Source organism: Electrona antarctica, assembly GCF_951216825.1.
Source record: "Electrona antarctica genome assembly, chromosome: 4".
NCBI classification, from domain to species: domain Eukaryota; kingdom Metazoa; phylum Chordata; class Actinopteri; order Myctophiformes; family Myctophidae; genus Electrona; species Electrona antarctica.
In genome coordinates, this window is record NC_136809.1 from 3,445,179 (window position 1) to 3,457,716 (window position 12,538).

General features: G+C 46.9%; 1 protein-coding gene across 4 annotated transcripts in view; it reads left to right on the forward strand.

The window, feature by feature from the left end:
• nomo (nodal modulator) overlaps positions 1 to 12,538 on the forward strand; it is a 67,713-nt gene that overhangs the window by 44,203 nt on the left and 10,972 nt on the right. For all 4 annotated transcript variants that reach the window (XM_079499212.1, XM_079499211.1, XM_079499214.1 and 1 more), the window contains 6 exons: positions 5,120 to 5,202; positions 6,127 to 6,286; positions 7,847 to 7,973; positions 11,030 to 11,143; positions 11,316 to 11,443; positions 11,567 to 11,708. In XM_079499212.1, coding sequence (XP_079355338.1) covers positions 5,120 to 5,202; positions 6,127 to 6,286; positions 7,847 to 7,973; positions 11,030 to 11,143; positions 11,316 to 11,443; positions 11,567 to 11,708 — 754 coding nt within the window. The remainder of the gene's footprint in view (positions 1 to 5,119; positions 5,203 to 6,126; positions 6,287 to 7,846; positions 7,974 to 11,029; positions 11,144 to 11,315; positions 11,444 to 11,566; positions 11,709 to 12,538) is intronic.

Genomic DNA, 12,538 nt, shown 5'->3' on the forward strand with positions numbered 1-12,538 from the left:
GTGAGAGGAGGAACACTTCATGACCATAGGTGAGAGGAGGAACACTTCATGACCATATGGGTGAGAGGAGGAACACTTCATGACCATAGAGGTGAGAGGAGGAACACTTCATGACCATAGGTGAGAGTAGGAACACTTCATGACCATATAAGGTGAGAGTAGGAACACTTCATGACCATAGGTGAGAGTAGGAACACTTCATGACCATAGAGGTGAGAGTAGGAACACTTCATGACCATATATAGAGTAGGAACACTTCATGACCATAGAGGTGAGAGTAGGAACACTTCATGACCATAGAGGTGAGAGGAGGAACACTTCATGACCATAGGTGAGAGGAGGAACACTTCATGACCATAGAGGTGAGAGGAGGAACACTTCATGACCATAGAGGTGAGAGGAGGAACACTTCATGACCATAGAGGTGAGAGTAGGAACACTTCATGACCATAGAGGTGAGAGTAGGAACACTTCATGACCATATAAGGTGAGAGTAGGAACACTTCATGACCATAGAGGTGAGAGTAGGAACACTTCATGACCATAGGTGAGAGTAGGAACACTTCATGACCATATAAGGTGAGAGTAGGAACACTTCATGACCATAGGTGAGAGTAGGAACACTTCATGACCATAGAGGTGAGAGGAGGAACACTTCATGACCATAGAGGTGAGAGGAGGAACACTTCATGACCATAGGTGAGAGTAGGAACACTTCATGACCATATAAGGTGAGAGTAGGAACACTTCATGACCATATAAGGTGAGAGTAGGAACACTTCATGACCATAGAGGTGAGAGGAGGAACACTTCATGACCATAGAGGTGAGAGTAGGAACACTTCATGACCATAGGTGAGAGTAGGAACACTTCATGACCATAGGTGAGAGTAGGAACACTTCATGACCATAGGTGAGAGGAGGAACACTTCATGACCATAGAGGTGAGAGGAGGAACACTTCATGACCATAGAGGTGAGAGTAGGAACACTTCATGACCATAGGTGAGAGTAGGAACACTTCATGACCATATAAGGTGAGAGTAGGAACACTTCATGACCATATAGGTGAGAGTAGGAACACTTCATGACCATAGGTGAGAGGAGGAACACTTCATGACCATAGAGGTGAGAGTAGGAACACTTCATGACCATAGGTGAGAGTAGGAACACTTCATGACCATATAAGGTGAGAGTAGGAACACTTCATGACCATATAAGGTGAGAGTAGGAACACTTCATGACCATAGGTGAGAGTAGGAACACTTCATGACCATAGAGGTGAGAGGAGGAACACTTCATGACCATAGAGGTGAGAGGAGGAACACTTCATGACCATAGGTGAGAGTAGGAACACTTCATGACCATATAAGGTGAGAGTAGGAACACTTCATGACCATATAGGTGAGAGTAGGAACACTTCATGACCATAGGTGAGAGGAGGAACACTTCATGACCATAGGTGAGAGGAGGAACACTTCATGACCATAGAGGTGAGAGGAGGAACACTTCATGACCATAGAGGTGAGAGTAGGAACACTTCATGACCATAGAGGTGAGAGTAGGAACACTTCATGACCATATAAGGTGAGAGTAGGAACACTTCATGACCATAGAGGTGAGAGGAGGAACACTTCATGACCATAGAGGTGAGAGGAGGAACACTTCATGACCATAGGTGAGAGTAGGAACACTTCATGACCATAGAGGTGAGAGGAGGAACACTTCATGACCATAGAGGTGAGAGTAGGAACACTTCATGACCATAGGTGAGAGTAGGAACACTTCATGACCATAGAGGTGAGAGTAGGAACACTTCATGACCATATAAGGTGAGAGTAGGAACACTTCATGACCATAGGTGAGAGTAGGAACACTTCATGACCATAGGTGAGAGTAGGAACACTTCATGACCATAGGTGAGAGTAGGAACACTTCATGACCATAGGTGAGAGGAGGAACACTTCATGACCATAGAGGTGAGAGTAGGAACACTTCATGACCATAGAGGTGAGAGGAGGAACACTTCATGACCATAGGTGAGAGTAGGAACACTTCATGACCATAGAGGTGAGAGGAGGAACACTTCATGACCATAGGTGAGAGGAGGAACACTTCATGACCATAGAGGTGAGAGGAGGAACACTTCATGACCATAGAGGTGAGAGTAGGAACACTTCATGACCATAGAGGTGAGAGTAGGAACACTTCATGACCATAGGTGAGAGTAGGAACACTTCATGACCATAGAGGTGAGAGGAGGAACACTTCATGACCATAGAGGTGAGAGGAGGAACACTTCATGACCATAGGGGTGAGAGGAGGAACACTTCATGACCATAGAGGTGAGAGTAGGAACACTTCATGACCATAGAGGTGAGAGTAGGAACACTTCATGACCATAGAGGTGAGAGTAGGAACACTTCATGACCATAGGGGTGAGAGGAGGAACACTTCATGACCATAGAGGTGAGAGGAGGAACACTTCATGACCATAGAGGTGAGAGGAGGAACACTTCATGACCATATGGGTGAGAGGAGGAACACTTCATGACCATATAGGTGAGAGGAGGAACACTTCATGACCATATGGGTGAGAGGAGGAACACTTCATGACCATAGGTGAGAGGAGGAACACTTCATGACCATATGGGTGAGAGGAGGAACACTTCATGACCATAGAGGTGAGAGGAGGAACACTTCATGACCATAGGTGAGAGTAGGAACACTTCATGACCATATAAGGTGAGAGTAGGAACACTTCATGACCATAGGTGAGAGTAGGAACACTTCATGACCATAGAGGTGAGAGTAGGAACACTTCATGACCATATATAGAGTAGGAACACTTCATGACCATAGGTGAGAGTAGGAACACTTCATGACCATATATAGAGTAGGAACACTTCATGACCATAGAGGTGAGAGTAGGAACACTTCATGACCATAGAGGTGAGAGGAGGAACACTTCATGACCATAGGTGAGAGTAGGAACACTTCATGACCATAGGTGAGAGTAGGAACACTTCATGACCATAGGTGAGAGTAGGAACACTTCATGACCATAGAGGTGAGAGTAGGAACACTTCATGACCATAGAGGTGAGAGTAGGAACACTTCATGACCATAGAGGTGAGAGTAGGAACACTTCATGACCATAGGTGAGAGTAGGAACACTTCATGACCATAGAGGTGAGAGTAGGAACACTTCATGACCATAGAGGTGAGAGTAGGAACACTTCATGACCATAGAGGTGAGAGGAGGAACACTTCATGACCATAGAGGTGAGAGGAGGAACACTTCATGACCATAGGTGAGAGTAGGAACACTTCATGACCATAGAGGTGAGAGGAGGAACACTTCATGACCATAGGTGAGAGGAGGAACACTACATGACCATAGAGGTGAGAGGAGGAAGGAAGATTGCTCGGTAGACAGAGAGCTTTGCCTTCTGGCTCAACTCTCTTTTCGGCCAGGTTAGAACCTGAGGGACGTGTGCGTCTGTGTCACATTAGCTTTAACCCATTCTGGGCGGGAACCCCTTTTGGTGTTTTACCCCCTCAGGCCGGGAACCCATTTTTGGGTTCTGTACAAGTTCTGTGAAGTTTTTCAGAAAACTTAGGTCAGGATTTAGAAGCGTTTTTAGAATCTGTTGAAAAATAGCAGATCTACAAGCTCATACAAGCTACGAGCTTGTAGATCTATTTTTTGAAAGATCGTGAAAACGTGGCACAAATCTTTGAATATAATTATCTTCTTTCAGAGCGAGCGTTTTTAACTCTAATATTTGCTTCTGGGGGAAGGTTTTTTTTTTTTTAAGAATCTGCTTCAGTTAATCTTCATCTCTTATTCAAGTCTATAGAACAATGACCTCTACATAACGTAGAAACACGGTTGTGCTAATGTTTGACATCCAGAGATGGATGTAAACATCTTTCTCTGGCTTGCTGAGCCCAGATGGTGACAGATGGTCGTTGTTGACCTGTCGTCACCCCCTGGTGGTGACAGATGGTAGGTGTTGACCCGGTGTCACCCCTGCATGTGTTTGATCATCACCCTGCCGAGTGTTCAGGGCTGGAGAGAAGATCACAGTGACATCTTTATTAGTATTTAATCATATACACCTGCTGTTTGTTTCAGGATATTTTGTTTGTGCCGATATTTTCGACCGTGAAAATTACTTCACTGCTGGAGTTTTTTCCCCCACTGGCCTTAACCCATTTAGGCCTGACGTCGAAATAAAAAAAAGTCTTCTGAAAGAATATATGTTCAATTTTCAAATATTTGTGCCGCATTTTCACGATTTTTCAAAAATAGCAGACCTACAAGCTCGTAGCGCGCCACCGAGTGGCGCGCTACGAGCTTGTAGGTCTGCTATTTTTGAAAGCTTGTAGATCTGCTATTTTTCAATAGCTAAAGTATAACGTAATGCTTAAAACCCCAAAACGGGTTCCCGCCAAAAATGGGTTAATATAGTGCCATCAGCGCTTGTCATAATATCGAAAAATATTCCAAAGTCAACAAAACAAGTGAGAACAGTCCGACACAGAGGTTGCCATGACACTCCATAGACATTGCGTTGGTGACTGGATTACCAACAAGCCCTGAGAAGCCAGCATGATCCAAGCGCGTGACGTATCGCACTGTGTCCGCGGAAAACCTTGCATGTTTTTGTGTGGCTTTCGCCTTTATTTTATATTTTTCATGGAGGGACAGACAGTAGGCTGACATGAAATGGGGAGAGAGATGGGGGGGGGGGGGGGATGACATGCAGTAAAGTCCGTCAGGATCGGGAGTCGAACCCGCGGCACACTGCCAGACTGGATTACCAGCCAAGGTTGCCTGGACCGCTGAGCCACGGCCCAGGCCTGGACCGCTGAGCCACGGCCCAGGCCTGGACCGCTGAGCCACGGCCCAGGCCTGGACCGCTGAGCCACGGCCCAGGCCAAACCTTGCATGTCTTAAAAGGAACCCTGGCTAATAAGACAAATATGCCAAACTGTTTTAACTCATTGGTGAAAAGCTGGAGTTTGCGCGATGGGAGGCTCTCAGTCAAATCTGGTCACATTTGTAGAATGAGTTCTCAGGTTCTAAATGGGTCAACCTTCTGTTTGTTTCAGGGCTGGAGAGAAGATCACAGTGACTCCATCCTCCAAGGAGCTGCTCTTCTATCCTCCTGAAGTGGAAGCCACCATCACTGGAGGTATGCTGGCTCTGTTTTAGTCATAGTCTCTTGAATAGTAGTCACATTTTAGTCACCTGGAATGTTTTAGTGTTAGTCTAGTTTTAGTCGACTAAATGTCATACGATTTTAGCTGACTAAATCTACAGTTGATTTAGTCAACTAAAATGTATTTTGGCGGGCCTTGATGCCGTCATAATGGCTGATTTTACACTTGCTGAAAATAGCAGATCTACAAGCTCACAACACGTCACAGTGCGACGCGTTGTGAGCTTGTAGATCTGCTATTTTCAGCATGCAACAAAGTGTAAAATTACTTCTCTCTTGTCTACTAGTCCCTTCCTAACATTTTAGTCTAGTTTTTATTTGTTGATGAAATTGTCATTATATTTAGTCTTAGTTTTAGTCATCATAGCTTAGTTTTCATTTAGTTTCCATTTAGTTTTCGTCAGTGAAAAAAGGTAGTCGACGAACATTTTTCGTCTTAGTTTTAGTCGACAAAATCAACACTGTTTGGGAGCTCAGATCTTTATTTTTATGTTTTCAGTTTATGAATGGATTTTTGAAAATCTGTATTTTTTGTTAAATTGACAATTAAAACTCCTTTAGTGCCAGGGGGTGGACACCAGTTTTGGTCCTGGGTGCCACTGTTCCCATTATAAAGAAAATAAAGAAAATGTAATTATATTGTGCATGTAATGTGCATGTCATCACCTGCACACTAGATTAGAGGAATTTTCAAAATATGGATTACATTTTATTTTTTATTTTTTTTATCTCGGTTTCTCGTCGGTGGCAACCAGTGCATGGTTAGATTCATCTCGTGATCTCGTCGGTGGCACTTAAACAGTTTTAAGAGCGTCTGCAAAATGCTTAAAGTGTAAATGTAAACGTGTTGTAGAATGTACTGTACCGACGGTGCCATGCCTATGTCCTTGTGGTCAGAGTCGTGTCCGGGCCGCCTGGTGGACATCGCAGGGAGAGCAGGTCTGTTCCTGGAGGGAAAGGTCTCTCCGGAGCTGCAAGGAGTGGAGATCTCCATCACGGAGAGGGGAGCGGCTGCAGCCTTCATCACCGTGGCGACCAATGACCTGGGAGCATACAGGTACATTACATACTACCATATATACAGTGTTGTTTTTGGCAGCAGATTTAGTCTAGTTTTAGTCATAGTCTCTTGAATAGTTTTAATTTAGTTTTAGTCACATTTTAGTCACCTGGAATGTTTTAGTGGCTAGTCTAGTTTTAGTCGACTAAATATAATTTTGGCCATCGTAATGACTGTTTTTACACTTGCTGAAAATAGCAGATCTACAAGCTCACAACGCGTCGCAGCGTTGTGACTGACGTCTCTCCTCTCCTCTCCTCAGTGTGGGCCCCTGCACAGCGACAGACAGTACTGACCTCTCTCTCCTCTCCTCAGTGTGGCCCCCTGCACAGTGACAGACAGTACTGACCTCTCTCTCCTCTCCTCAGTGTGGCCCCCTGCACAGTGACAGACAGTACTGACCTCTCTCTCCTCTCCTCTCCTCAGTGTGGCCCCCTGCACAGTGACAGACAGTACTGACCTCTCTCTCCTCTCCTCAGTGTGGCCCCCTGCACAGCGACAGACAGTACTGACCTCTCTCTCCTCTCCTCTCCTCAGTGTGGCCCCCTGCACAGCGACAGACAGTACTGACCTCTCCTCAGTGTGGCCCCCTGCACAGTGACAGACAGTACTGACCTCTCTCTCCTCTCCTCAGTGTGGCCCCCTGCACAGCGACAGACAGTACTGACCTCTCTCTCCTCTCCTCTCCTCAGTGTGGCCCCCTGCACAGTGACAGACAGTACTGACCTCTCTCTCCTCTCCTCTCCTCAGTGTGGCCCCCTGCACAGCGACAGACAGTACTGACCTCTCTCTCCTCTCCTCTCCTCAGTGTGGCCCCCTGCACAGCGACAGACAGTACTGACCTCTCTCTCCTCTCCTCTCCTCAGTGTGGCCCCCTGCACAGTGACAGACAGTACTGACCTCTCTCTCCTCTCCTCGGTGTGGGCCCCCTGCACAGTGACAGACAGTACTGACCTCTCTCTCCTCTCCTCAGTGTGGCCCCCTGCACAGTGACAGACAGTACTGACCTCTCTCTCCTCTCCTCTCCTCAGTGTGGCCCCCTGCACAGTGACAGACAGTACTGACCTCTCTCTCCTCTCCTCTCCTCAGTGTGGCCCCCTGCACCGTGACAGACAGTACTGACCTCTCTCTCCTCTCCTCAGTGTGGCCCCCTGCACAGTGACAGACAGTACTGACCTCTCTCTCCTCTCCTCTCCTCAGTGTGGCCCCCTGCACCGTGACAGACAGTACTGACCTCTCTCTCCTCTCATCAGTGTGGCCCCCTGCACAGTGACAGACAGTACTGACCTCTCTCTCCTCTCCTCAGTGTGGGCCCCCTGCACAGCGACAGACAGTACTGACCTCTCCTCTCCTCAGTGTGGCCCCCTGCACAGTGACAGACAGTACTGACCTCTCTCTCCTCTCCTCTCCTCAGTGTGGCCCCCTGCACAGCGACAGACAGTACTGACCTCTCCTCAGTGTGGGCCCCCTGCACAGCGACAGACAGTACTGACCTCTCCTCAGTGTGGGCCCCCTGCACAGCGACAGACAGTACTGACCTCTCTCTCCTCTCCTCAGTGTGGGCCCCCTGCACAGCGACAGACAGTATGACATCAGTGCCAGCAAGGAGGGGTTCGTCCTCAGCCCCGTAGAAGGAACCCAGGGAGACTTCAAGGCCTTCGCTCTCGCCGGAGTCACCTTCAAGGTACCACGCACACACCTGGCACAGACTGCACGCACGCACACACGCACGCACACAGATATAAGCCCTCAATGGGGGTTGGTTTGTTGTGCTAATTCGCTTTTTTCCATCAAAATAAGTAGTAAAGTGTGCCGCTTGGGATACTATTTACATTATGAAGAGAGGATATATACAACACAACATTATTTTTGAGCAATGGAAATAAGCGAATTAGCTCAACACCCATTCAATTCAATTCATTGAGGGCTTATATTAGGGGAAATAGCCAATAATGCGCTTTTGCACAAAATAACACCTGGACCTCTTTGGTGGGGACGTAACAACTACAAATAAAGGTAAGAAAGCCTTCTAGCATGGAATTCTCCTTTAAACGGAACCCATTGCCCCCGTGGGCAATAAAGTGTGGGCATTGGCTTTGGATACCTGCCAAAACTGCCAAACTGGCTTAATCTGAACATGAAAAAAACGCTGCGTTCTCTGGATTTCTGCATCATCAGTCCAGGGTGCCACTCATGTTATGTTGAAACGCGTGCTGTGCTCTGGGGGCTTTTAATGAGCTAAAAGAAATGCTTCAATGAAACGTGAAGCATAACGACATGTGTCACAGCTTGAAGACAGTAGAGCTGCTCTAATCAATTTTTTAACCCATTCTGGGCCGGAACGTCTTTTGGTGTTTTAAGCATTGTTATACTTTAGCTATTGAAAAAAAGCAGATCTACAAGCTCGTAGCTTGTGGCACAAATCTATGAATATAATATTCTTTCAGAATTTTACCTTTTACCTCAAATCTTTGCTTCTGAGGTGTTCCTGGAACAACGTATTTTCAGATGGGGGTCGGCTGCCAATTACATATAGTTTTGGGGGTCCTTGACATGAAAATGTTTGCGAACTGACATAGAAACATGGATTTTTGTGAAAACTGTCAGGATTTGGAAGACATTTGTAGAATCGGCCTCAGGTCTAAATGGGTTAATATAAAATAAAGTTGCCTGTCAGCGAGAGAAGCCTTGACCGACCAGGGGGTGTGCCTCGAGGTTCTCTTATATCGTTCTCCGTTTTGATAACGTTTGGCCCATCTGTCATTGGAGCCGGCACTCGCCGTTGCATGCAGTCACCCCCCCGCCCGCTCCTGTACGTTTACGCTCAACGATCCAGCGTCTTTTCCAAAAAAGATTGATATTCCTCAGGCGTTTTGTCTCCCAGTTAAAACCCATTTTGGGCGGGAACCCCTTTTGGTGTTTTAAGCATTATGTAATGTTATGCTTTAGCTGTCTAAAAATAGCAGACCTACAAGCTCATAGCGCGGCACCGAGTGCCGCGCTACGAGCTTGTAGGTCTGCTATTTTTTAAAAATCGCAAAAATCTTTCAGATGGGGGTCGGCGGCATAAAGCAGACCTACTAGCTTGTAGATGAGCTATTTTTCAATAGCTAAAGTATAACATGATGCTTAAAACACCAAAAGGGTTTCCCGCCCAGAATGGGTTAAGATTAGTTTTTGGCTTTTCTGCCTTTTATTGATAGTATCATCATAATAAAGTGCACAGGGCGTGCCCAAGATTATATGTAATTGGCTGCCAACCCTGAAAATATGTTGTTCCAGGGACCCCCCCCCCAGAGGGCAAAGATTTGAGTTAAAAACGTTCGCCCTGAAAGAATATATATTCAAAGATTTGCACGATTTTTCAAAAATAGCAGACCTACAAGCTCGTAGCGCGGCACTCGGTGCCGCGCTATGAGCTTGTAGATCTGCTATTTTTCAATAGCTAAATTATAACAATGTTTTTAAACACCAAAAGGGGTTCCCGCCAAAAATGGGTTAAGTAAAAAAAAAAGTGTGTGAAATTATTTTTTGTACATCGTTCACATAATTATGCCAAAATTATGTCATAACACAGCCTTTTAATAATTGTCTCTTTCGAGGTTCGTTACCCACCCCTCCCCCTTTCCCTTCTGTTATCCTACTTGTTATTATTGCTAATTGTTCTGCTATGGAACAATTATGAAAGAACACTTTTTTGTTTAGAATCCAGGTCTAGTCAGTCGCGCCCACGTTAATACGCTTGTGTTTCTTTTTCAAAAATAGCAGATCTACAAGCTTGCAGCGCCGCATTCGCTTAAAACAGGGGTTCTCAACCTTTTTGGCCGGGGACCCCCGAAAATGCTTTGGCAACGTCTCGGGACCCCCGCCCCGCCCCCTCCCGGCCCCCAATATAAATTGACTGCTACAATAACCTTAATAATAGAGACAATACACCATAAATAAATACTGAAACCATCATCATTAGGGAAGGTGTATGCATGTACTATGTGTACTATATGTAAACTCTTCATTTCCACTTTACAGCCATTCAGTTGCAAAAAAACAAATAATAAAATAAACCCCCCTTTTTTTTTCTTTTTTTTTTTTTTAAATAATTTGGGGACCCCCCAAAATAATTTGGCGACCCCTCGAGGGGTCGCGACCCACGGGTTGAGAACCCCTGGCTTAAAACACCAAAAGGGGTTCCCATACTGAATGGGTTATACTGCCTAATGCCGATGTTTAAAATTGTTTTTTCAAAATTCCCTACTACCATTCCATGTAGAATCAGAAGACGTCCTCAGCTGTAGGGGTGTCAAAAAAAATCGATTCGGATTAGAATCCGATCCCCGTTATGAACGATTCAAAATCGATTCATAATTTCCAAAAAATACATTTTATTTTATTTTTTTAGATTATTTTTTCTGCTTAGTTACAGGAGTTTTTACTACATGGTGTTTGTGATATGAAAAATGTAAGCTTACCCTAATCACAGTAAACATCATGTCTACTAGAGTACTAGTCACTTCAGATCAGCACAGCTGTATTGTATTGTAGTATTGAATCGAGAATCATTTTGAATAGAAAATCGTTTTGAATCTGGAAAAAAAATGCTTTAGATTTTTTTTTAAATCGTCTTTGGATTGAGATTTTTAATCGAACCCCAAGAATCGGAATGGAATCGTGGGACACCCAAAGATTCACAGCCCTACTCAGCTGTCTGTCCTCCTCCCTGTCCGTCTGTCTTGTGTTCTGTAGATCAGGTCTGAGGAAGGACACCCTCTGTCCGGCGTCCTCCTGTCCCTGAGCGGAGGACAGTTCCGCTCCAACCTGCAGACGCAAGAGACCGGCGTCCTCACCTTCAACAACCTGGTAGGAAGACGTCCCTCTACGGCCTAGGCTTGTTTCCATTGTGGTCTCTGTATAATATCGGACTCGGTCAGAATCGGTATCGGCAGATATGACCCTGCAAATAATTGGAGATCGGATATGGGTTATATTTTCATAATCTTGCACTCCTACTTTTTAACCCTCTGTGTTCCAGAGTCCTGGTCAGTACTATTTCAAACCCATGATGAAGGAGTTCCGCTTCGAGCCGGCGTCCCAGATGATCACGGTGGAGGAGGGCCAGAACCTGAGCATCGACATCACGGGCATAAAGACCGCTTACAGGTATTATTATCCAGTATTCCCCTGTCCACATGACACAAGCAGACTCAGTTCTCATTGTCCTGTGTCCACATGACACAAGCAGACGGTCTCATTGTTCTCCTGTGTTCTGTGTCCCCCGTGCAGCTGCTACGGCGCCGTGCTGTCCCTGAGCGGAGACGCAGAGAGGGACGTGGCGGTGGAGGCCCTGGGACAGACGGACTGTAGTCACTACAGTGAGGACACGGTGACGGACGAGGAGGGACGCTTCAGACTGAGGGGGCTACTGGTAAGGGGGAGGAGGAGGAGGGGCGCTTCAGGCTGAGGGGGCTACTGGTGAGGAGGAGGAGGAGGGGCGCTTCAGGCTGAGGGGGCTACTGGTAAGGAGGAGGAGGAGGAGGGGCGCTTCAGACTGAGGGGGCTACTGGTAAGGAGGAGGAGGGGCGCTTCAGACTGAGGGGGCTACTGGTAAGGAGGAGGAGGAGGAGGGGCGCTTCAGACTGAGGGGGCTACTGGTAAGGAGGAGGGGCGCTTCAGGCTGAGGGGGCTACTGGTAAGGAGGAGGAGGGGCGCTTCAGGCTGAGGGGGCTACTGGTAAGGAGGAGGAGGAGGGGCGCTTCAGACTGAGGGGGCTACTGGTAAGGAGGAGGAGGAGGAGGGGCGCTTCAGACTGAGGGGGCTACTGGTAAGGAGGAGGAGGGGCGCTTCAGACTGAGGGGGCTACTGGTAAGGAGGAGGGGGAGGGGCGCTTCAGACTGAGGGGGCTACTGGTAAGGAGGAGGGGCGCTTCAGACTGAGGGGGCTACTGGTAAGGAGGAGGGGCGCTTCAGGCTGAGGGGGCTACTGGTAAGGAGGAGGAGGGGCGCTTCAGGCTGAGGGGGCTACTGGTAAGGAGGAGGAGGAGGAGGAGGGGCGCTTCAGACTGAGGGGGCTACTGGTAAGGAGGAGGGGCGCTTCAGACTGAGGGGGCTACTGGTAAGGAGGAATGTTCGTCGACTACCTTTTTCCACTGACGGAAACTAAACGGAAACTACATGAACTAAAGCTATGATGACTAAAACTAAGACTAAATATACTGACAATTTAGTCACTAGTGGACACGAGATCCAGTGTAAGTCA